The sequence below is a fragment of the Aricia agestis genome, chromosome 10 (genome assembly GCF_905147365.1).
Source record: "Aricia agestis chromosome 10, ilAriAges1.1, whole genome shotgun sequence".
Lineage (NCBI taxonomy): Eukaryota > Metazoa > Arthropoda > Insecta > Lepidoptera > Lycaenidae > Aricia > Aricia agestis.
The window spans coordinates 14579992-14605792 of NC_056415.1; the positions used below are offsets into that span (position 1 = coordinate 14579992).

The 25801-nt window shown below is 37.2% G+C and overlaps 1 protein-coding gene across 3 annotated transcripts; it reads left to right on the forward strand.

Annotated features, from left to right (window-relative positions):
• The first annotated feature begins 2876 nt into the window (after positions 1 to 2876).
• Positions 2877 to 25425, forward strand: LOC121730974 (elongation of very long chain fatty acids protein 7-like). 3 transcript variants are annotated; one of them, XM_042120231.1, is made up of 7 exons: positions 2877 to 2925; positions 17513 to 17578; positions 22565 to 22752; positions 23001 to 23078; positions 23587 to 23676; positions 23946 to 24155; positions 24779 to 25425. In XM_042120231.1, the coding sequence occupies exons 2-7, from the start codon at positions 17524 to 17526 to the stop codon at positions 25106 to 25108; spliced, it is 951 nt and encodes a 316-aa protein (XP_041976165.1). In that variant the 5' UTR covers positions 2877 to 2925; positions 17513 to 17523; the 3' UTR covers positions 25109 to 25425. The 3 variants fall into 3 exon arrangements, with proteins under 3 accessions (XP_041976165.1, XP_041976166.1, XP_041976168.1); XM_042120232.1 differs by having other exon boundaries at positions 2883 to 2980; XM_042120234.1 differs by lacking the exon at positions 2877 to 2925 and having other exon boundaries at positions 17559 to 17582.
• Positions 25426 to 25801: the final 376 nt, after the last annotated feature.

Below are 25801 nucleotides of genomic sequence, written 5' to 3' on the forward strand. Positions count from 1 at the left end.
TTTTTTTTGATTTCTGAATAAATCCTACTAATATTATAAAGGCGAAAGTTTGTTTGGATGTATGGATGTTTGTTACTCTTTCACGCAAAAACTACTTAACAGATTTTAATGAAGCTTTACAATAATATAGCTTATACATCAGAATAACAAATAGGCTACAATTTTAACCGACTTTCAAAATGGGGGAGGTGTTATGTTCGTTTTCTTATGTTCAACGACTACTCAGCCGTTTGTAAACCGATTTCCAAAATTTTTCTTTTGGTATATAGGGTATCATGCCAATTTAGTATTATATCACAAAAGTGGTGATCTGATGAAGGATCCATAAGTAATCGAGGGAACTTCTCAAATTTTATATGGAAACGTGTGGTGATTTTGGTTTCGTGAGAAGTATTCTAAGCATATGCTACCAACAAGTAAGATTTTGCACCGAGGTATACCTGGTATACCGTGGTTCGGAAGGTGCTGAGAGAACTCCTGATTTTTGTACACACAAGTTTGGGAGTTTCGGCGTTGTTTTAAGAACGGAAAGCATATGCTACTATGCAAATTACATTCATCGTCATCATCATCACTACCATATTACACTATGCGTCGTCAATTATGAGCCTATTATGTGTTATTTTTACTTTTCATAGTCTTTTAGATCGAAACTCGAGTTTGTCAAGCGATAATTTAAAAAAATCTAATTATAAACCTGAAGAGTATGTTTGCTTGAACGCGCTAACCTCAGGAACTATAGGTCCGATTTAAAAACTTATTTCAGTGTTAGATAGCTTATTTATCGAGTAAGGCTATAGGCTATATTATATGCATCTTAGCGTGATAATTCACGCTAAGACTAATACGACCAAAGAAACTTAGGAAAATGTGGGGAAAACGGGGGAAATATTAGAAAGGGTTTATCTCACGAACTACTGGAGCAATTTTTATGGCAATATTTGGCACAGATATAGAGTAGACCGCGTGAAAAGAGTAGGGACATAAGCTATTTTTTATGGACAAATGTACGGTTTCCGTAAAATTCCTAATTTACGCGGGCGACGTGCGGCTTCGCCCGCGTAAATTAGGAATTTTACGGAAACCGTACATTTTTCCATAAAAAATAGCTTATGTCCCTACTCGTTTCACACTAAAACTTGGACATCTAGTTTAAAATAAATGTTTTCAGAAACTCCTACATGGTGCCTTATACCACCGGTTCGGGAACTAACCCGGCGAGAAGAACCGGCGTAGACCCTATTGACATTGCTATTGACCCTATAGCGTCGATTCCAGACGTCATGATTGTGTATTGGCCAGTAATCTAGCTCATATTTTGGAACATACCTATAATTAGACTTTTTTGTAGCGAACAAAAAAACTATTGACAGTGAAAACCTTACTACCAAAGAATAAAATACGCGTAAATTCCATTGAAAAGTCGTTTAGATACGACATTTTTTTTGGGATTTGGCACTGACACGACATTTTGATTGTTGACGTATTTTAAACCACACGTCACTCACAAAAACAACTGTAGGCCAGGAGACCATGGCTTTTAATCTTTCCATTTTCCTTTTACGTAAGAACTCTTATCACGATGCATGAAATATTGTATTGCAATATATAGATATTATATTTTATACATGCACGGTCCTAGGGAAGAAAATCCTATTTTTACCCATTCCAAAACTGAGTGACTCAAAGTATCTTTGTAAACCAAATTTCAGCAAAATCTATTCAGCGGTTTGGGCGTGAAGAGGTAACAGACAGACAAACACACTTTTGAGGTCAGTGGTAAAGACTGTACGAGACCTAAAGTTGCCTTGCCTATCACTGTAAGGAATCAGGATCACAATAATAATTGGGTAGGACAAGTTACTATATTCACGCGAGTTCTAAACCTAAATCTCTACTAGGTTTAGGACTTTTCAATTCTTTTTAGGGTTCCGTAGCCAAATGGCAAAAAACGGAACCCTTATAGATTCGTCATGTCTGTCTGTCTGTCCGTCCGTATGTCACAGCCATTTAGGGGATTGGGCCTCCGGTAAACTCACTCACTCGGCGAAACACAGCGCAAGCGCTGTTTCACGCCGGTTTTCTGTGAGAACGTGGTATTTCTCCGGTCGAGCCGGCCCATTCGTGCCGAAGCTAGCTAAAGTTTTGGCTTATTTTAAAAGGATAAGTCCTTATCTTCTTCTACAGTGCCGTAAACAGTCTTTTTTGCGCCCTGTGCGAGCTTCTACAATTGCGCCCTTGCTTTTTTAGATATCATATTACCTAAAGCAATGTATAGTTCTATTTTACTGTTGGAATCGTGTTCTAGGGGCGCAGCGGGAACTATTATCGAGAGCAAACCGAAAAAATAATACTCCTGCCTGGTTTGGCCATTTTTGCGCCCCCCCAGAGTCTACGCCCTGTGCCTGGGCACCGGTGGCACCGCCCTATTTACGGCACTGTTCTTCTACCTATAGTAGGCTTAGGGCCGAACATTGTACTAGACCTAGTCTAAAGGCCTATCCCTTTCAGTATTATAAAGGTAGGGAAAGTTCACCTTGACGCGAGTTATATTTTTCACTTTACAAAGACGGGCCCTAAATGTCTACTAGGTTTACTTTAGGAGACCTGAAGCCTTTCCCTATTAGGCTCATAAAGAAGTTTGGTCGACTTTAATATTTTTGAACCATCTAAAAGAAGCGCATGAGCCTAAGTTTTCTATTTCAAAAGGGTAAGTCCTAAATTTATTTTCTTCCACTTAGTTCTAAACTAGGCTTACTTTAGGAGACCTAAAGTCTATCCCTGTGACCTGTCAGGATTATAATTAAGTAGGACAAGTTAGTATCGCGTGTCGGTATATTTAACTCGGCGATGGGTCGATACCCGCAGTCCGCGATCAGCAAGCCGCCCGCGCGCTCCCGTAGTCCGCACGTAGAGTACACGTAGGTAAGTTTACGTCACGTACAAGTGAGTGAGAGAAAAGTTCGTTGAAAAGTGACACGTAAGTTTTGAAAAATAATGATAAGTAAAAGACGAATAAATAAATAATTTTGTTAAAAAAGAAATATATATAACAACAAAAAAGGGAATTTAAAACGTTACGAGGAGCTAATAGAAAAATGTTACGTGATTTTCCCAATGCTTTTTATGGCTGAAACTCGTAATTCAAAACGGAAAATGATCAAATAATTAAATTAAATAAATCCATAAAAATAAAAAATTAAAACAAAAATATAATTTTCTTTCATGTTCAAATCGGTAATGAAAATTGTTTTCCCCGTATTCTTATTTCTTTTGGAATTATATTTGTTATTTACTATTAATAAATTATTAACAACTCGTACTAGTCTTGCTTCGTGCAAAGATCCGCAGTGGAGTTTGTTTACGTAACGGAAAAGACAACATGCAGTTACTTTGTGCCCGAAATTATCATTTTAAAAGTTATTTTCTGCGCTAATCTTTAAGTGAAAATGCTTCTAATAAGCAGAATCATTAAATGTATCTTATTAAAAAATCATTATTTTATATTAATAATTGTTATGTGAAAACTATTCAATTAGCTATCTTAAATAGACGAATATTAAAGTTAGTTTAATTAGCAATAAATGAAACGTTAATGCCGGCGAATTTATCGTTTTTTAATGGCTTATAAAGATATAAAAACGCCTACTTAAACTAGATCCTTAGTAACTAAACACAAATAGATAAAGTAAATAAAATGGGCCACCAAGATACAGGCTTTGCCTAGTTTGGGGTCCCCTGGTTAAATAATAATATTGTAATTCCTAATGCAATTTAAATAAGTTTAGTGTACACTCGAATCATGTAATGTATTGTAAGCAACCTAAATATTGTGAACTCCTTTACTTATGATGTTATGTAAGCTAAATAAAAAAAAATAAATAAATAAATATTAGCATGTCCCTAAAAAAAAAAAAAAAAAAAGTTATCTATCAAACGTAATATATTTATTTTGTCGCAATAAAATATACAAGACTACATAATATATTCTACTTTATTACTTTCCAACGATAACATGAAAAAGGAAATTCAGAAACTGTACCTTTTGCCGCAATAAACAGTCATTCCTATAGTCTAATATCAAATCATAAAAATGAGTTTATAGTTTCAAAGCTTATTCAATCATCGATACAAACAATCAAATATATCTTTGTAACATAAGTATAAAACTTAGATATAAATGTTATAGTAATTTAAAATTCTTCGATAATAATATAAAAAAATATTGTTGATATTTTTGTTGATTGTTGATGCTAGCAATGCTTGAGCTTTTGTATGTTGATGCTGCTGGCTCGACTCTCGCGCTACGAAGTGCTACGAGACCTCTACAGACTTGTTAGGCTGAGGAGCTTTACCGGCAAAAGCTCTTAGTTCTTGTGATTGGAATTGGATTTCTTACTAAATTAAATCGTTTTTTTTTAAACACTATAATTATAAATATTTAAATGTTACTTTTATTTTTAATAAATTTTTTACACTTCACATTTTTAATTTATTAATTTATGTTATTATTAAAATGCGTTTACTGTGTTCAAAATTAAATAAAAAAAATATATTTATTCTTCAAAATTTTACAATCCATACTTCCATACTAATATTATAAATGCGAAACTGTGTCTGTCTGTCTGTCTGTTACCTCTTCACGCCCAAATCGCTGAACCGATTTTGCTGAAATTTGGTATGGAGATACTTTGAGTCCCGGGAAAGGACATAGGATACTTTTCATCCCGGAAAAATGTACGGTTCCCGCGCGATCAACGAGTTTTGGCGCAACGGAGTTGCGGGCGTCATCTAGTTTTATTATAAAAACAAAAATATAGAGGAAATCGAGTTTGTTCCTTTTAAGTAAACTATAGTGATGTTGATACATCACATTGCTGATAATATTGTGTTAAGCCATTAGTATTCACAAGTTCATTCGCAGACAAGACTTACGTTTTTGTCCTATTAATAGGTAGTAAAAGTGTTTTTATACAATGAAACAAAAGATATCAAAAGAGTTCACACTCCGCTCTTAAGCAAAGAATTAATGAATAGTTTTCGAAGAATGAATGGATGAACTAGATACATCATTCGTTCAAACTAAATAAGAAAGTGCGTCTTTTACAAGTTCAATATATCTAGTTCACCGTTCTCGTTCATAGTTTTTTTATTATTTTCGTTTTGAAAAGGCAACAATGTCAGTAAAAAATTATTTCAGCTTGATAAAGTATAATAAATTTGAATTTAATTAGGAAAAAATAGTTACCTAGTCACTTAATATATTTTTTTCGGAAAAAATAATTTCCTAGTTTCATATTTTTGTCAAAAAACTGTGCTAAAATGATTAATTTTTTAAACTACTATTTTAACAATCTCTAAACACTCCGCGTGGAAAGCCTATGCTTGTAGATCGGGGACACTGATAATAGTTTAAACAAGGGTTAAGGGTCATTGACCTAAGGTTACGATAAACTTAATAGAGAAATTATGAAAACCCATATTATTATTATAACTTCTTATTGATAAAAATTGGCGTAAAGATGCTTTAGTCCCGGGAAGGTACATAGGATTGTTTGTTCGGGAAAAATGTACGGTTATTAGAAATTGTATAATTCTGCAAAAAAAAAGTTTCAAGAAAAAAAAATATGTATCAAATTTCATTTTATTTAATTTAAATAGAACCTAGTTACAATTATTTTACTGCTAACGACACTTCCCATCAGGTGAGCTCGCTCGTTGTACGAAAGTGCACAGTCTGCGAATTGCAAGGTCAAGGTTGGTCTCGGTTTAGAACTTAATTGGAAAAAGCTTCCGTTGGCGCACTGCGACAGTCCTTACCAGAACACTTAAAGCTCGAATACACTCATCCTGAAAACATCCAGGAAAACATATTTTTAACCCGGTGAAATTCGCTTTCCTTCTAAATATGAAAACCTCTGGAACTCCATGAATATTTCAAGATCAAATTAAGCCAAATCGGTTCACTCGTTCCCGAATTTTAGCGAGACTAACAAAATTTTAAATTATTTTTTTATTTACATCTAGAAAATCATCTTTATTCAGGTTTTTTTTACACTTAGCTCATTTTCAATGAAAACATTTACGCAGCGTATAACTATTATAGCTTCGCTGTCTTTGCATTTCATATGATGTTTAGATATAAGTATTAAGTAGCCCATGTGAGGATATTATTAGGGAAAGTCCCGTGGTCTGCCCCTTACAAATGGCCATCAAAACCACCCTGACCAATGACCACACCACCACCACATATTTACAAATTTTAGTATACAGTCATATTGATATATAAATAGATAAAAATGTATTTTGAGATATTATAAGCCTAACAATATGCTATGTCGGCAAAAGAAGACCTACCGAAGACAAAATTTTTGTCTAAGCTACTTAAGTAAAGTAGATTACGTTTACTAAAAAAACGTTATAAGTCAAAATAACAATAAAACCTTATGAAAGTTAGTCTATAAATCTATACTAACGTAATATACTGACAGAGAATCTCATTTTTTTTTTGTCTGTAAATCGGAAAAGTTTAAATGATCTTTAAAGAACTTTATAACAACTTATTCTGATACTGTCGGTAAACAAATTGAAAAGGCTGAATTACTTACATATTTTCTCACGTCTTGTTGGTTAATTTCTTGAATCGATCTATTAATCAGCTTTTGCTCGATGCTCTGCGAACGTAAACATTATTCTACAGTAACCGTACATTTTCTCTACGGTCTTCTCTACCTATATAAATGGTGCATTCGATTTTTTTATATAAAATTAGGGGGGCAAACGAGCAAACAGGTCTCCAAATGGAACTTTGCCTACGGACACTCGCAACATCAGAAGTGTTGCAGGTGCGTTGTCAGCCTTTATAGAAATACGCCCTCCTCTTGAAGGTTTGCAGGTCGTATAGGTCCGGAAATACAGCTGGCGACAGTTGCAGAGTTTTCCTGTGTGAGAAAATACGCTCCGTACGTGTGCAGCTGTCATAACGTGCGCACCGCGCGTTGTACGTGGGAGAGCCATGCTTCGACACGAATGGGCCGGCTCGACCGGAGAAATACCACGTCCTTACAGAAAACCGGCGTGAAACAGCGCTTGCGCTGTGTTTCGCCGAGTGAGTGAGTTTACCGGAGGCCCAATCCCCTACGCTATTCCCTTCCATACCCTCCCCTATTCCCTTCCCTTCCCTTCGCTACCCTCCCCTATTACCCTATTCCCTATTAAAAGGCCGGCAACGCACCTGCAGCTCTTCTGATGCTGCGAGTGTCCATGGGCGACGGAAGTTGCTTTCCATCAGGTGACCCGTTTGCTCATTTGCCCCCTTATATCATAAAAAAAAAATCCGCAAACGACCGCGACTGTGTGATATGAACATCTATACTCCACTCGGGCTAACTTGTCGCTAGCGGTCATTGACTCCCTGTCAAAAACTTGTCATTTTCCATATAAGCCGCGATTGGCAATAAAATGTCAGATGTTATCAATCGTGGTTTATATGGAAAATGACAAGTTTTTGACAGGGAGTCAATGACCGCTAGCGACAATTTAGCCCGAGTGGAGTATAGTATGTAGAGCGACTCACCGCCGTACTCAGAGACATTTAATTACGATTAACCTTGAATTTAATGAAGCGTTTGACAGATAATGTATAAGGCTTATGTCAAAATTTTGAATTAATTACAATTAAGTAAATAATGTTCCACTCTGAGCGCGGCAGTGAGTCTTCACTAATATTACACGACTAGTCAACTTATAAACGAATTCATATTTCATACAGCCTAGAATAGCGTAGCGGCTCAAATATTCCATTAAAGTTCTGAAAGCTCTTTATAATTTCAATCAAATGCTGCTAATGTCTTGAACTTTTGTGAGCTACATGAACATGTTAAACTTTTATGAAAATAAGCTTTCTTAGTGGGTAGAGTAGACTGATCATTTTTAACCGACTTTCAAAAAACGAGGAGGTTATATATTCGGCTGTGGATATTTTATTTTTTTATTTTTGTATGTTCAACCACTACTCCGCCGTTTGAGAAGCTATTTTCAAAATTTTTGTTTTGTTATATTAGGTTTCACTCCAATTTGGTCCCATTTTCACAAAAGTGGTGATCTGATAATGGGATCCATGAGTAATCGAGAGAACTCCTCAAAATTTATATGGAAATATATGGTGATTTTGGTTTTATGAGAAGCATCCTAAGCATATGCTACCAAAACGCAAGATTTTGCACCAAGGTATACTATGGTTCCGAGATACTAAGAGAACTCCGGATTCCTTATAGATACAAGTTTAGGGGTTTAGGCGTTGTTTTAAGAACTGAAAGCATATGCTACTATGCAAATTACATTCATCATCATCATCATCATCATCACTACCATGTCAGGGTCACCAATGTCACAACTCACATGGTTGTATATGGATACAATATACACACAACACCATAAAATATCATCAGTCATCACGTTATGTCCTTATTTATTTGGTACATTTCAAAGCGATTTTAATACAAAAAGATATACATAATGTTGTTTCAAAATACATAATGTTTCAAGTATCACAAAATTGAACATAAGTAACAAATTCAACCTTTACTCCAGAGCGTAAGGCACACATTTGGGTTGGGCTGAAGGAAACGGGGCACTATGGAAAAAAGACTTGGAAAGATTTTTCGTCAAAATTTTAACCTCTTATAACCACCCTTTTTGAATATACCAATCGATAGGGGGCACCAAGGGGAGCAAAAAAGCTCAGATAAACTTTTCTCAAAAATCAACCCCTGTCGAAAGACAGGCCGTAACGTGACCCTCGTTAGTACGGAGAAAATACTTTAAAAAATTGGACGAAAAAATTCAACCTCTTATAACCACCCCTTTTGAATACGCCAATCGATAGAGGGCGCCAAGGGAAGTAAGAAAGCTCAAATAAACTTTTCTCAAAAATCAACCCCCAGCCAGATACAGGCCGATATACGAACCTCGTTAGTATGGCGAAAATAGAAAAAATTTGACGACAAAAATACAACCCCCCTATGACCACCCCTTTTTATTATACCAATCGGTAGGAGGCGCCAAGGGAAGCAAAAAAGCTCAGATAAACTTTTCTCAAAAATCAACCCCTGTCGAATGACAGGCCGAAATGTGACCCTTGTTAGTATGGCGAAAATACTTCAACCCCTTAATATTATCTTAATCTTGGTAAATGGTACGTCACGCCAGTTCCAAAAGTTTCAAATATTCTGTCAGAGAACTAAAGATTCAGCTATCTGGTACCGACTTCAAAATGATGAAGATTGAGTACAGAAATAGTTGAGGTTTAGCCGAATTCGGAAAAAGGCACTATTAGATAGGAAAATTTATTTAATACTCTTTAGTTCATATTATAAGGATGTTATTATTGTTTTTACCTTGGAAGTCGGTTTTAATTATTTTTTTTAAATAATAATACTTATATCAGAAAGTCTCAGCAGGGATATGGTCATTTATGAGTAACTAGATAGATAGATAGATAGATAGATAGATAAACACTTTATTGCTTACATAAAAAATGGGTATACACTATACGAGTACAATGAGACTTAAAGTCTCACCGCTTTTAACAATTTAAACTTCTTATATAAGACGAGATAAGGTATCGATTAATAATGTTGGTTATAATAAATAATAAATAAATAAAATAAACTTTTGTGACTTGCTGCTTTCTATATTGTTGTGTCATAAGTTATATATACTTGCATCTGTGAACCCGGATTGATGTCCGTGACGTCACCTGTCGGCCCAGCGGAAGATCAGCGCTGATTGCTTACAGTCAGCATATGCTGAGCTGCGTCGGCTTGTGCTCGAAAACATTTTATGATGTATGTATTATTTATTGTAACTAAACTATGTATGTTTTCCTGCACAAATAAACGTTTTCTTTCTTTCTTTCTTTCTTTCTAATATTATTCTTCCAATCTTACGTGCAGATTTACCATCGATTTAATCTCGATATGAATTGTATAGGTATCTGTAAAGAGTAATAGTTCAAATATTTATATTAGTAATCTGTGGTTATAATGGTACGTTTCCACCGTTTTGACAACCATTATCAAAGTTCTTATTGATTGACACGCCCCGTTCGTGTAGTTTAATAATTCAAATGACTAGTTGAAAGTTAAAACTACATTTGAAAATTAGATTTTAGTTATGTTATGGGGTAGTTTGTGTTATTTTGGTTTTCACCAAAAACATTGTGTTTACTAAATCCTTGATAAAAACAGACTGTTTTAATAGATTATATTACTGCGATGTGGTAACACCAGCATATAAGTAATTATATAGTTTTTGTGTGCAATAAAATACAGTAAAAAAATTTTTGTTCGACGTTTGACAAAGTTTCTGATATTATGACGTTATAACAACTCCCACACCGGTTTGGTGACGGTGGCCGGTTTCATTGAAACCATGCCAGTTACGCAGGAGTGATTTTATAGTGCCCAAATGTGTGCGCAGTACACAAGAGCACTCTCTATTCCTTTTACTCTCATAACCCAGTGGGACGGAAGACCGACACGACTGGCGAGAGACCACGCGCAGGACCGACTTTTTACATGCCCATCCGACGCATGGATCATCTTACTTGTCAGACAATCAGCCTGCATTGTCCTAACCAAACTTGGAAATAACACGTTTCCAACGCGGAAATCGAACCCACGACCTCTGAGTCAAGAGCCATGCTCCTTACCACTGGACCACGTGACGTTATTCTGATATGACGTGTGCAACATGGGCCGTAGACAACGTCCCTTTCGTTAAAAACGATGACGAAATTCGTTATCAAAATGTATGGGATTTGACATTAGTCTTCGAAAGCGAAATGTCATTTAGCGATGACTTATGTCGAACTGCATACATTTTGATAACGAATTTCGTCATCATTTTAAGGAAGGATTTGTCTAAGGAGGCATATCAGATTTTGGAGGAATCGTTTACACTTTACTTTATGTGCTAGAAGCGCCCTGCTCTGACCTTTGCGAAATATATTATTCATTTAAATCTGTATCTTTTAGCTAATATATAAACCGATGTCGATCTAGGTTTCTAAGGGTCGGTTGCACCAGAGGCGTGGTTAAAGTTAAAGTTATGGTCAAAATTATGGTTATAGTTAAGGCTAACTTAAACCTTAACTTTGACCACAGAATTTGACAGATGACAGCTGGTCCGACAAGGCTTGAAATGCACGTGGGCTGCTGGTAAAACTGTCAAAAATTGCGTTTTTTTATGATGACAGCGATAGTTCCTTTTTCGCCACGTTCATTCAAAGCCTTGTCGAGCTCAAGGTTATGGATAAATGAGGCGCCCATTTTTGACTTTAACCAAAGATTTGACATTTTGCATTGTAGTTATAGTTAAAGTTACAATTATAGCTAAAGTAAGTTGGTGCAACCCACCCTACTCGTAAGTCCCATGACAGAGAAGGTTAGAGGGAGTTACTATTGACCGGATAAGTTTTAATAATCGATTAAGTTTGATGAATCAGGGTATTGGAAAAATTACTTGTTTGTTAGATCGTGTGTGGATAGCATTAGTCAAATGACTATCGATTGACTAAATTACTTTTTGACGTCATAATTTGGCTTCGGAGTAAGTAGCTAACGACAAAGTGGTCGAAAATGAACTTAATCGAAAATCAATTCCATTTTTGGATAAAATACAACAGTTGCATTAATATAAAATACAAACCTTGAAAGAAAAAGGAGAGGCATTTGCCCAGCGGTGGGACACTGTAGGCTGCTAATAATAATGTTTATTATTTGCACATCGGAAGTGATCGGAGGAAACAGAAGAGTATATCAGAGGGCCGAGACAAGCAGCAAGCGATTATCGTGGACTCCAATGCCACAAAATGTATGGGATTTACTAGGCCGGGAAAAAATTGTCAAGGCAGGGACGAAATACGGATAATTACTTCTCCTCTTTCGAGTTACGAAATTTCGATTCGTCACGTGTCTTGACGCGAGTTAAGCACTTTTTAAAAGTCCCAAAAAAGTCTGACTTTGGAAATACTACATTAAAGGGTCCATATTACGTCGTAGCTTAAGAGGAATCCACACCGCCGTTTTTCCATACAAACGCTGTCCCCTGTTTCCTCCCTGGATAATGCCGGTAGAGTTATCATTTTTTTCCTGAATATCTATGGCCACTATTAGCATGTCCGTATGTTTTCTTTTTTTTTCATAATTTTATTATTAAAAAAGATAAGAACGTCCAAAAACCCAAAAAATGGCAAGATTTTCCTCTGTGTTCAATCACCCAGAAAACAAAACTGGCTAAAATATACAAAAAAAAATAAAACATAGGAACACAGCTCAAGCCTTGCTTTAATTCTTAATAAAAATAGTACTTAAATCGGTTAAGTTTTGGAGAAGGAATCAGCGGACAACGAATCTAAGATTTTCTGTTCTTTTATTAGAACTTTTGTCGTGTTGTCTCTATCGCGCTCTGCGGTGGGAGACTTGAGATTGGTGAGACAGCAATACATTTTCAAATACCTATTTTCAATTTCTCTCACCCCTGGTGTATCCTCTTAAGGTGTGGTGGGAGGTTCCGCCAAATGTGACAATACATCAGCTTAAAGGTATTAAAAAAAGCGTGACATCAAAAAAACAATCAAAATTTTGTGTGATATACTACGTGGACGGCCTCTAATAGAAGAAGAAGCCATCCCGAAACAAATGAAATAAATTTTCACTTCAAAATACAAATCTAAGTAAAACTTACTTATACCTTCCTACTACTTGAAGGTAACATTAACCTAAATCGTACACTTGTCCCACACCTGTCATTATTCCTGCCCATCAGAAGATAACGACCGTCACAATTGCAATGTCATTGCCATTGCATCTCTCCTGCCATAACAATTTGCACTTTATCCTCGACGAATAAAGGTCCAATTATGCTAGCAGGGTATGATGATTATTTGGACATTACAGTGTCAAGCGCTATTCCAATAGGACAATATTGTATTCAGATTTTCCGTTGCGAAATCACTTGATGGTCTTTGAAATCCGACACAATTCCATTGGATGTATGTTGAAGCATCCGTTGTATGTAGAATAGTTTCAACATTATTTATTGTCTTTGTTATAATTTCATAATACTCTTCGCTTGTGTGTACGTCTTTCATCCTTTCTTTCAGTAAATTCTATTTTTAAATCATAAAACTATCTTGTTTGTGGTTAAAATCACAGTTTAGCAATATTATAGGGATATGTCATATTGCTATACTGTGGTCCAAATTCTCCTTCACCGTTGCAGAAATTAAAAATACCGGAAGCGGCACGGCCTCCGATTTTTACAAATTTTATAATTTGCAATTTTTGTATTTTAAATTAAGTAATATGCAAAAAATATTGATCTATCTGTCGCAGTCATCTGCAATCTGCAATTCGATTGAACGACTAGCGCATTCATTGAATGACACCATTCAATTAAATGACTCGGCCGAACGTTGATTAAAAATCGTTGAACCTAACAGTTAGCGATTTGTAACAAAGCTCTTTAAAGAGCGGATAATCAGTCAGGTAATTGAACGTATATCAGGTAATGCATTCATAGCATTTTGTAGGATCTATCATCCTCCCCTATGGGGCCTTTAGAAAATAGATCGTCATACAACTTATTCAAAGCAGACACTGTTTAGAATAGAATAATAAACTTTCTTCGGTCCCAAAAAAAGTCGTTCAAATTACAAGTTGAGTCAGATGTGGGTCAAAAGATCGTGTGGTAGACAAAGCTGAGACAAATATTATGTCTGTATGTCTTGTGTCTGCTAATGTGGGAGGTGATTTGTCTTCAATTGGATAATAGATGTGAGCTCAATGTTTATTTCTGTCTTTTTTGTTAAAACACTATTAAGGGTCAGTTTACATTGTAATGTGATGACTGATGAGGCGATGCATTTTTAAATGAGCCATGTAAAACTAAACTTTATTAACACAGGAAGCTTATAGTACCATTGAGTAAGATATATATTTTAAGACGTGGGAGAGCCATGCTTCGGCACGGATGGGCCGGCTCGACCGGAGAAATACCACGTTCTCACAGAAAACCGGCGTGAAACAGCGCTTGCGCTGTGTTTCGTCGAGTGAGTGAGTTTACCGGAGGCCTAATCCCCTACCCTTTTCACTTCCCTACCCACCCCTATTACCCTATTCCCTCTTAAAAGGCCGGCAACGCACCTGGAGCTCTTCCGATGCTGCGAGTGTCCATGGGCGACGGAAGTTGCTTTCTATCAGGCATCAGGTGACCCGTTTGCTCGTTTGCCCCCTTATTTCATAAAAAAAATACTAATGTTTTCACGCTAGAGGCAGGACCAGCAAAGACAGTAAGCAAAAAGATTTGTTCGACGTTTGACAACGTTTCGGATAATATTCTGATATGACGTGTGCAACATGGCGGATTTTGGTCAGATTATTTACTGTGCTAGTAGCGCCCTCTGATCCGACCTTGCCGTAATATTCCCTATTGGCAGACTTGCTACTTGTGGTATTAGGCACCTATTCCAATTATGATAATATGAAGCTCTTTAAGATTTTTTTATTAAATATAATATTTATTCATAAAAAATCAACATAATATTATTATTACATATTTTTAAATCTCACCAAACTAATTGTTTGACGGCGAATGTGTCGCATCGTCTCGTTACGTTGCAATGTGAACTGACCCTTAAAAGTATTATTTGCTTTCAATATTAAAAAGTTTTTTCAATCTATTTGGAAAATCTTCAAAGTATATTCTTGCCTTGAAATGTGCGTGACTCAGGCCTATTCAGTTTCCCCGGTCGATGGGCCTCAAGAATTTTTGCTTCATAATAGTTATCATTATTGTAATGGGAATATTTACATATTATTTTTGTTAAAACTCTTTGGCTTATACCTAAAGCTGTTTTCTAGCTAAATAACGCGTCTCTAAGTCAATTTATACATTGAATACCACGTGCGTGAACTAATATAACACGAAAAAATTCTTTTGATAACGCCAGCAACTCCATTGCGATAAAATTTATGTATCACGCGGGAACCGTACATTTTTCCGGGATAAAAACTATCCCATGTCCTTTCCCGGGACTCAAGGTACCTTATGTCAAATATCAGCAAAATCAGTTCTGCGGTTTGGGCTTGAAGAGGTAACAGATAGACAAACAGATACACTTTCGAGTTTGTAAGACTTATAATATGGATTTTGCGGTGGTCGAGCGCAGCTGCAGTATAACGCGGTTATTCTACGTTCGCCCATGATTACGAAGTACGAACGTATAAAAGGACATTTTTGTCTATGATTGTACTTCATAGAAGTTGATTTATAGGCAGATGGGAGACCTACGTAATTTGGTCTCATTATGTCAAACCCAGCCAACAGATCACAATTACTAACCAAAGACCTATAAACCTATTTCATAAGTCAATGCAATTCATTGAATTGACATGATCCGACCAAATGACGTGGGTCTGTCAACTGCCTATGAATCAATTTACTCTATGGTACATGGTCGACCAACGTCGACCATGGTCGACGTTGGTTTCGCATGCTACAGCTTAGCATCCACCATGGCTGCACCTGGGTTGCACCAGTTGCTAATATTGTCAGTTCTATTAAGGCACTAAAAAGGGCCTTAGAAGTTAGAACTGACAATATTAACAATAAAAAAAATACATACTTCCGAACGTATTACCACCTCCTTTTTGGAAGTCGGTCAACTACTCCGCTTACTGTTCTTAAAGACCTCAGTGTATAGCACATTATTATGAATACAAAGGCCTGACATGAAAAAGGACCTAAGAATTGGCGAATTTAATAACTTCGATAACAATTTTACTTTTCTACAAGGCCTCAAGTTGTACCGTTTATCCAATGCATAGAAAAGTGTGGCCTCTTTAATATAGTTACCGGCTACGCGTAATCCCCTTAACTAGATTTGTAATAAGCTTACCGACGCGGCCCAATTCGTTCGGATTTAGATCAGTATGTTACTGTGGCGGCTATTGCCAACTTTGCATATGTGATTGTCATTTAGAACTGACCTTGAATTCCCGGCTATCATTAGGTTTGTATCATCATTATCAACGCACCTACAGCTCTTCTGATTTGGTGTCCATGAGCGACGGTACTTGGCTTCCATCAGGTGACCCGTTTGCTCGTTTGCCTCCTTATTTATAATTAATATAATAATAATAATATCTATGCACGCTTCACACCACGTCAGTCTGCTAGAACTCTATAATCAACTTATTGCTAGGGTAATTAGGACTAAAATGGTTTCAGTAATGGTGGTTACATTGAAACCCAGTTTCTATATTATAGTGCTTGAACGTGCGCAGTAAACACTCTTTCTTTTCCTTCACTCTCATAATTCATAACCCAGTGTGAGGATGATTTCACGCTGTTTCCTGCGACTAAAAGTATATCTAAAACATTCCAAGGCTCAATATACAGCGCTGCGAAATGTAACGGAATGGAAGCGTCAATTTCGCCTTATGCGAGGGATTTAGCACCGAAGAATCTGCGGAAGACGCGCGTCCAGTTTTTTGCCTCGAATTTAATTTGCGTGTTATACTACTTATTGACATAAAGTTCATTTGTGCTATGTACAGTTTCGTTGCAAAAATTTCGTACTTGTATTAATGGAGGTCAGTGCTTCCATTCCATTCCGCGTCAGTTTTAATTGAGCTGAATTCAGACTCTGCATTCAAGTAGGTTATGTGCATTAAATATTCAAATTCATATCATAGGTTCTTTCTTAGCTGTTCTACTAACCAACCACTCTGTTACCCTCAGCTTGGACATTTAAAAAAGTCTTATTTACAGTTTTGGATTTCTTATAACTTATACCTTATAGTCTATCAAAAAAGTGAAGAAATTAAAAAATGGCAACATCGTAGTGTCATCCCTTTCAAATTAATCTAAGGAAAAAAGGGATGACACTACGATGTTGCCACTTTTTAATTTCTTCACTTTTTTGCCAGATTATAAGTTATAAGTACCTAAATTATTAAGTACCTTGACCTACCAGGATGAGAGAATAACGAGAGAAGAACAACGGTTCTATTTAAAATGGATTTCTATAAAATTAAGAAATTAAAACAGGCCCCATCCATAAAGTTAATATACCTAGCGGAATAGAGCAACAATCTCGTGATTGAATGTGATTTCTATGAGATTAAATTGTCAACGTGCGGCACGTGCCGACTTGACGTCAAAAAAGAGTGCTGCTGTCATGTATTACATGTCTCTTTTTACCACGCAGTGTTACTGATAGTGACATCTCTCTTGCTCAGGCCTTTGTTTCTCTATTCCGCTAGGTATATTAACTTTATGGCCCCATCCCCTCTATCCATCAATGTCAATATGTCTTTCTAAGTTCTTGTTCTTGTACAAAAGCAATAAAAATGTAATTCTATGCCACTTAAAATGTCATTTAAATGTCCCCAAACTTCTAACCTCACAACCTATAATAATGTTTGTTATTTATTGTTTTCAGAATAAGCAACCATGAGTTACTTGGAGAAAATCGATGGTTACTTGGACTCGCTGAAGACAGGAAAAAGTAAGTAAGTTTGTTTCATTTTTCTTTGAAACGAACATTTTGCGGGTAAAGAGATCGCGAAAATCCATATACTCACAATATTTTGGCACGAGTCAGCCAACTCAACTATTAAGATTAAACGGCGACCTAAGAACCTCATCAACGCATATTTAAGTAGCGCTTGTACTTTTAATATTCTTCATTATTATGCATACTGTTCAGTTTCATTACATAGTTCTATGAGCATCTCTCGATGGCAGAAATGAAAACGTACTTTTTCTTGCAACATCAGACTTAGATGTTCTATTCCTAGTTGCTGTCTCTATATCCATGCTCATAATCAAAATCGATTCAGTAATTTCAGAGCCTTATTATAAACAAAATACATTCTAACTAGTGAATTTCCTCCTCACTTATAAAAAGATCCATGCTATGGTTTATAGTTTATACAGACGTTATAATTACTAGCTATTTGACCGAGCTTTGCTCGGTATTCGATAAAACACGAATAAAATGACATTTTCTAAAAATGATTCCTAGCTAGATCGATTTATTGCCCCCGAAACCCCCTATATACTAAATTTCATGAAAATCGTTGGAGCCGATTCCGAGATTCCAATTATAAATATATATATATACAAGAATTGCTCGTTTAAAGATATAAGATTTATTATACAATATCGTGTCCTAGTCTGTCTACCCGTTTTTCTCGTATCGCACAAGGGCCAAACACTTTCTCATCAAATGTTTAAATAGAAGTCTTTGATCAAATGTCATAGATCTGAATACATAGTGTGGATATTTTTATTATATCCTAAGATCCGACCGTAAAATTCTGCATGAATCGTTTTTTTCGATCAAACATATTTTAAAATAATCTTTAGAACGTATAGAATGGATTAATGTTGGGTTGCCTTGTTAAAAGTAGCCGCAAGTACCTCTAATTGAGCAAAATGAAAGCTTGCGTGTATTCAATAGAAAAGTAAGAGAATTAAGAAGAAATGACATTGAGGAATGACAGGACAATACACATAAAAATAAAAACGCCTGTTAAAGCAATCTTGCGAGTTCTCGACGTCCTCAAATAATGCCAGGCATAATAATTGTAGGCCTGAACATTTGTCATATACAAAAGTGATGGCAACCCCAGTTTGCGGCTATCGTGCAACTGGCAACCATGGATATTCATGTACAAAATGCATAAAACTTTAATTTGGTATCAAAAATATTAAAAAAATCGATGCTTCAATTTTGATGAAGAACTATGACTGTTTACGGGCTGGCAACACTAGGTTGCGGCCAACTTAGAGCTGGCAACCATTTATACCTTATTTTCTCACGTCATTTTCTTTCAAATGATGTAAAATTTACTGAAAAAAATATACATGCAAATTATGCATTTAACTCATGAACATTCAACTTAATTAGAGGTACTTGCGGCTACTTTTGACAAGGCAACCCAACATTAATCCATTCTATACGTTCTAAAGATTATTTTAAAATATATTTGATCGAAAAAAACGATTCCTGCAGGAATTTACGGTCGGATCCAATATTATTAGTACAGTATGTTTCTAGTAGTTTTGATTAAGGACGCTATCACAAAAATTATTACATAAATTAGCAGGTCAGTACGAATATCGACATTCAGGACATTACAATAACATTCAATATCAGCGCGCCTTGTACAGTGGCGGTTACGACGCTCGCCGCGTTCTTGATAGGGCGAAAATGTATGAAGAAATTTGAGAGCGTTTCATATCCTACTATCCTACTAATATTATAAAGGCGAAAGTTTGTTTGGATGTATGGATGTATGGATGTGTGGATGTACGGATGTTTGTTACTCTTTCACGCAAAAACTACTGAACGGATTTTAATAAAACTTTACAATAATATAGCTTATACATCAGAATAACACATAGGCTACAATTTTAACCGACTTTCAGAATGGGGGAGGTGTTTTGTTCGTTTTCTTATATTCAACGATTACTCCGCCGTTTGTTAACCGATTTTAAACATTTTTCTTTTGGTATATAGGGTATCATCCCAATTTGGTATTATATTCACAAAAGTAGTGATCTGATGAAGGATCCATTAGATATCGAGGGAACTCCTCAAAACTTATAGGGAAACATGTGGTGACTTCGGTTTCGTGAGAAGTATTCTAAGCATATGCTACCAACAAGTAAGATTTTGCACCGAGATATACCTGGTATACCGTGGTTCAGAAGGTGCTGAGAGAACTCCTGATTCTTTATATGTAGATACAAGTTTGGGAGTTTCGGCGTTGTTTTAAGAACAGAAAGCATATGCTACTATGCAAATTACATTCATCATCATCATCATCATCATCACTAACATATTATATACCTACCATTTCATAGTCTTTTAGATCGAGACTCGAGTTTGTCAAGCGATAATTAAAAAAAATCTATACCTACCTAATATTATAAACCTGAAGAGTATGTTTGCTTGAACGCGTCAATCTCAGCAACTACAGGTCCGATTTAAAAACTTATCTCAGTTGTAAATAGATCATTTATCGAGTAAGACTATAGGCTATATTATATTATCACGCTAAGACTAATACGACCGAAGAAACTCAGGAAAATGTGGGAAAAACGGGGGAAATATTTTTTATGGGAAAATGTATACAATTATTCTTTCTACTTCATAATATTATAAAATATGTACTAAAATAAAGTCGAGTGAGTGAAGTAAGGCTCAATGTGAATGCGGATAGAGTAGACGCAGTGCAGTCAATTGCAGACGCCTGTTGCCTGCCACTCCACACAAAGGCCGTTTCAATCCGGAAAATAATTCAGTTAAATTCAATTTGTTTTCGTTTTATTTTTGCTGTTATAATTGTAGGATATAAAATTGATTCATGAATAAATTGAACTCTTTACTCAGTTGATTCGTCAATTACCAACATACTCGTACTACCAATTATAATAATATTATGGATATTGTTTATAGTAATTAATACAAATACATACCTATAATATCAGGTTATACAACTATTTAACTTCAAAAGCCAGGTATTCGTAGATCAGTACCCCAATTTGGGCGGATTCCCTCACCGCTCGTAATAAGGCCCAGTTGCGAAGAGCGCAGCGGGTCATTGCGGTGAGGGTCATCAGGGGGTACCGTACAGTCTCCTGGGCGGCAGCTACTACCCTGGCTGGACACCCGCCGTGGGAGCTGGTTGCAAGGATCTTCGCCGAGTTGCAGAGAGGAGGTCGCGGGGCGAAGGCCTGCAATGGGAGGAGCTCCGACGGGTCCAAAGGCCAAGAGAGCAGTGGCTGCTGAGGAGGTGGGGTGAGGACCTGGCGCAGGCCCAGTACGGTCAACGCACAGCTCAGGCTCTGCGCCCAGTTCTTGCGGCGTGCTCACCAGGCATGGATGCTTCGATGCGTACCTGTGTAACGTCGCCAGGAGGGAGCCTACGCCAGCCTGCCATGATTGTGGCGCTGCGGAGGACACGGCCCAGCACACCCTTGAGGTGTGCGATCGTTGGGCCGTGCAGTGCCATGATCTCATGGTGGTACTTGGGCGGGACCTCTCACTCTCGAGCATGGTTCGCTGCATGCTCGAGAGTGATGAGGCCTAGCAGGCGGCGGTCTCTTTCTGTGAAATTGTCCTTTCGCAGACAGAGGCCGCGGAGCGGAATAGAGAGGAGCCTGCCTGGCTTAGCTAGTCCCGGCGCCGAGGGGAACGCTTCAGTTTGCCGAAGCGTTTCCTAACTTGGTGAAAGTCAGGTCCTTTGAGGTAGACCGGCCGGTCGTGGAGGGATTCCTGTGGGAGTTAGACTGATCCAGGATATCCCTCCATATACGGCTGAAAGCAAACCGCAGGTGGTTTTAGTGGGTAAGCCAGGCGCTTCTCACCGGGAGTCCCACATACCCCCGGAGTGCTTCAGCTTAACTGAGGCACATTCCCAACCCAGGGCACCCATAAAAGGTTTCCTCTGCGCACCAAACAAAAAAAAAGGTATTCGTAGATCAGTCGGTGACACTATTAGTAGAATTGGATATGTATCCAATTCTTATACTGTATAAAAATTGTATGTTCTGTATTTAGGGGAAAAGAGACTGCTAGCCCTAACTACAGGTTTCCTAACCTATATAGGGTAGCAGGCGCTTCACCTCACTTGATTTTTATGTAGTGTCTAATAAATTTTATTTTATTTATTTATTTATTTATAATTCTACCAATGTTTTTACGTATACGTAAAAACATGGTTTTAATTAGGTACTTCTGTGTAAAATCCTGGTGAACAGAAACATGACGCTAGTTTTCGTGCTATTCGACTTTAATAGTGTATGCTACTCCTTCATAATATTGTATTGAGACTTAATGGCTGGTTACTGACTATCCATTAAATCCGTCGCGACTACACATATTTTATTCAACTCCCCTAGCCTAATATGGCGTCCTGCCAGGATTTTAGTCGCCTGTCCATTGTCCTGACATCGAAAATATGATGTTCGTTCTGAAATTGTATGAATATTTTCTGCTATTGTGATGTTATTGAAGATATTTCGTCTTTATACCGACTGTGCCAGGAGGCCTCCGATTACCTTACCCACTTGGCGAAACAACCTACTTGCTTTTAACACCGCGTTTTAAGTTAGGCCCTGGTATGGATCTGGAGGCGCTGGCATAAACGTGCCAAAGCATTTCTCCCCCACGTGTAACCCATGCTTTACTTTGCCCAAGCTTCCACGTATAACGCATTAGTGAAAAAAAGTAAATTGGAATTCTTCCTATTCCTATTTTCTTCTGATTAATTTCGTTGCGGGTCACAAAACAGTTTTAGCATGTCCCTCGAGCATGAGATGAGATCGTATCAAAAAGTTTTCGTGGTTGGATCGCTATCGATCCCGGCGACACAGGAGATACATCATACAGTGGTGGGAATGTGTGGTGGGCCAACGCCCGTTTTAAATAAAATATGCGTTAGTGACTTAAAACTTAGTCATATTTTCTCAACAATTCCAGGTGCCATGGTGGACTCATGGTTCATGATGTCCAGCCCGAAGCCGATCCTGACGGTGGTGGTGCTGTACCTGGTCTTCCTGAGGGTCGGTCCCCGGCTGATGAAGAACCGGCAGCCGCTGCGGATCACCAAGCTCATCAGCTACTACAACGCGGCGCAAGTTGTGCTCGCTTCTATGATCTGTTTCAAGGTCAGTCTCTTCCGATTTAAAACATAATCATGAATCATGCCTATCAAAATTTCAAAAATCAGCGTGTCATAATATACAACTTCTTAAAAGACAATTCGGTCGGAAGATCTTCCTTTGAGGCTCTCAAGTACAACAATATCTGCCGGGTCAGCCAGTATTTATTGGGATTTTTTGTATCTAGTTGAAGTTTTCATTGTAACAGCATAAAATATACTATTTGAATATACTATTTGAATTGTGTTTTCCAGGCGACCAAACTAAACCTATTCAGAGATGGAATAATGTACGCTGGTTGCCGGTATCCGTCCAACACACAAAACGCATTGGTAAGGTCTATTTGTGTTTTTTTTTTAATTAGAATAATATGTAATACTTAATTTTTATTTTGTTACTACGCATTGAAAGACTCAAGGAGGAACATTTTCTTCATTAATGCTAAGTACTCACATACGGTTTTGCTCGATTGAGCAATAACGTCAAGCAAAACCCGCGGCTCGGACCTTCGTCCACACATTCAGCATTGCTCGATAGTTTTACTCTAAATCGATACATTTAATTCCATCAAGCTGGCTCGATAAGAGCCTTCGAGTGGCTCGATGCGAGCCTTCGAGCTGTCAGTTTTGCGGTCCACACAGTAATTATTACTCAATTTGGAGTAAAACTATCGAGCAAAACCGTATGTGAGTACTTAGCATAACTCTTTCAATGCGTGTTTTTAAAAAGTTATTTATAGGGAGTTCCTTGTAAACTCTGACTAAGTTTAATTAGATCATTATTTACTCGTAAAACTACATTGTTTTTATTAGTTTCTTCATCAGCGTCTTATACTTTCAGCTCTTGGACATCGGCTGGTGGTATTTCTTTGCCAAGTTTACGGAGTTACTTGACACTGTCTTCTTCGTGCTGAGAAAAAAGAATAAACAGGTAAGAGTAAATATTTCAAAAGTTCTTAGAAATAATCTTATCAAGCAGTGAATTAGAAGTTTTTCAAAAATATCCAGAGCGCTCGTTACCCCTCTGGTGTAGGTAATTAATGGCTAAATTCCCTTTGTCATGCGAGGAGTCTATTGAAACAAAAACTAAGTATCATATTTTATGCTTTCCCGAGATTCTTCATATCAATTTATATCAAAATTGAGCCAGACATACGGACACATTTTCACATTTATAACAATAGTCTCTCTTACTTCCAGATCACGTTCCTCCACGTGTATCATCACGTGATCATGGCTCTATACTCGTGGAGCTACCTGAAGTTCGCGGCAGGGGGAGAGGGGACCATCCTCGCCCTCCTCAACTCCCTCGTCCACGTGGTCATGTACTCTTACTACCTGCTCTCCGGCCTGGGACCCAAGTACCAGAAGTACCTGTGGTGGAAGAAATACGTGACGAAGATGCAGCTGGTGAGTTTATTGTAGCATAAGGGTCAATTCAGACCATAAAGTTAATATACCTAGCGGAATAGAGCAACAATCTCGAGCTGTCAAACGTAACCAAAATTGGTTTCATCTGTGTGTAAAAATATGTGTACGTATACACTTTCACAAGCATGATTGAACATGATTTCTATGAGATTAAATTGTCAACGTGCAGCACGTGCCGACTGGACGTCAAAAAAAGAGTGCTGCTGTCATGTATCACACGTATATATTTACCACGCAGTGTTACTGATAGTGACATCTCTCTGGCTCAGGCCTTTTTTTAGGCCTTCAGATTTCGAAGTTTTTTAAGCTAACGAGAGTCATCCCTTTCAAATCAATCTAAGAAAAAGGGATGACCCTACGATGTTGCCACTTTTTAATTTCTTCACTATTTTGACAGACTATAAGAATGGAATGCACAACGGACGGGCACAAAAAACTTTTTCAAACGTAAAATTAAAACACTATTCTCACTTCTCAGCTATATTCTTTTAGAATCTAATTTAAGAGAACCGTTTCTTTTGCCACAATCAATGACTATTATATCTCGTCGACGTTGCGGTCTGAATTGACCCTTAATCTAAAATTTTCTCTTAAAATTTCAGCTGCAGTTCCTCCTTATGCTGGCATACTGCGCGTGGACATATAACTCGCCGCGGTGTCAGTTCGCCGTCGGCTTCACGTACTTCATCTCGGCGAACGTCACCATCTTCCTCATCCTCTTCCTCAATTTCTACTCCAAGAGCTATAAGAAGTCCAAGGAATTCAAGAGCGAGAACGGCTTCACCGTATGTAAGCCGGTGAAAGATGAGAAAGAGGATGGTTTCAACACCTTCGGTGTTGATAAGATCTGTGGCGATTACGTCAAAGACGGCCAAGTCTACCTCTCCAGGCGCACGGCTAAAGCGCTAGATCTAGACTGCTACGAGAAATGATTCAATATTTTGTACGATTGAGCTGTCATGAGACTGATGATTGTGATGGGTATATGATAAAGCGATTTGAGCCGAAACTGTGCGGTGTAAGGTTTAGTTTACGATGGACTTGTGGTGTATAGAGAAGAGAGTATTTAAATAGAAAATATGTAAAAAAATCATATCATTATTTAGGGTGTACTTAGTATATTTTGGCTACTAAGCTTAGTTTACGTTTAGGAGAATTACTTTTTTACGAATTGTTTAGCGAACGCGAATTATAGTTAAAATATCATCGATCTTACTACAAAAGATTTAAACAGGTGTTGAACGGTTGATTAGAGAAAAATTCAGTACAAAATGGTGTCAAAACAACTGTTCAACAGATGTTTAGTTTTTTGTGGTAAGACTGTATATCGCTAGCTCTACGTAGCACATACAAAGCGAACACCAATTTTAAATCTATCAATGTTTCCAGAATCTTGCCAGCATAGTCTATAAGTAGGCTAGTTTACTATAAACTTAATAATATGCCTCTACATTTAACAATAACTTTTAATAGAGCTGCGATACAATCGCCAAATATTATTTCAATATATTTTGTATCTGTGGTTCAAACCATGTGTCACAAAATCTCATATTATTACATGTAAATTTTCGCTACAAATTTCGTAAATTTCGTAAGGTACCTCGTTAATATTAAACAACGATTCT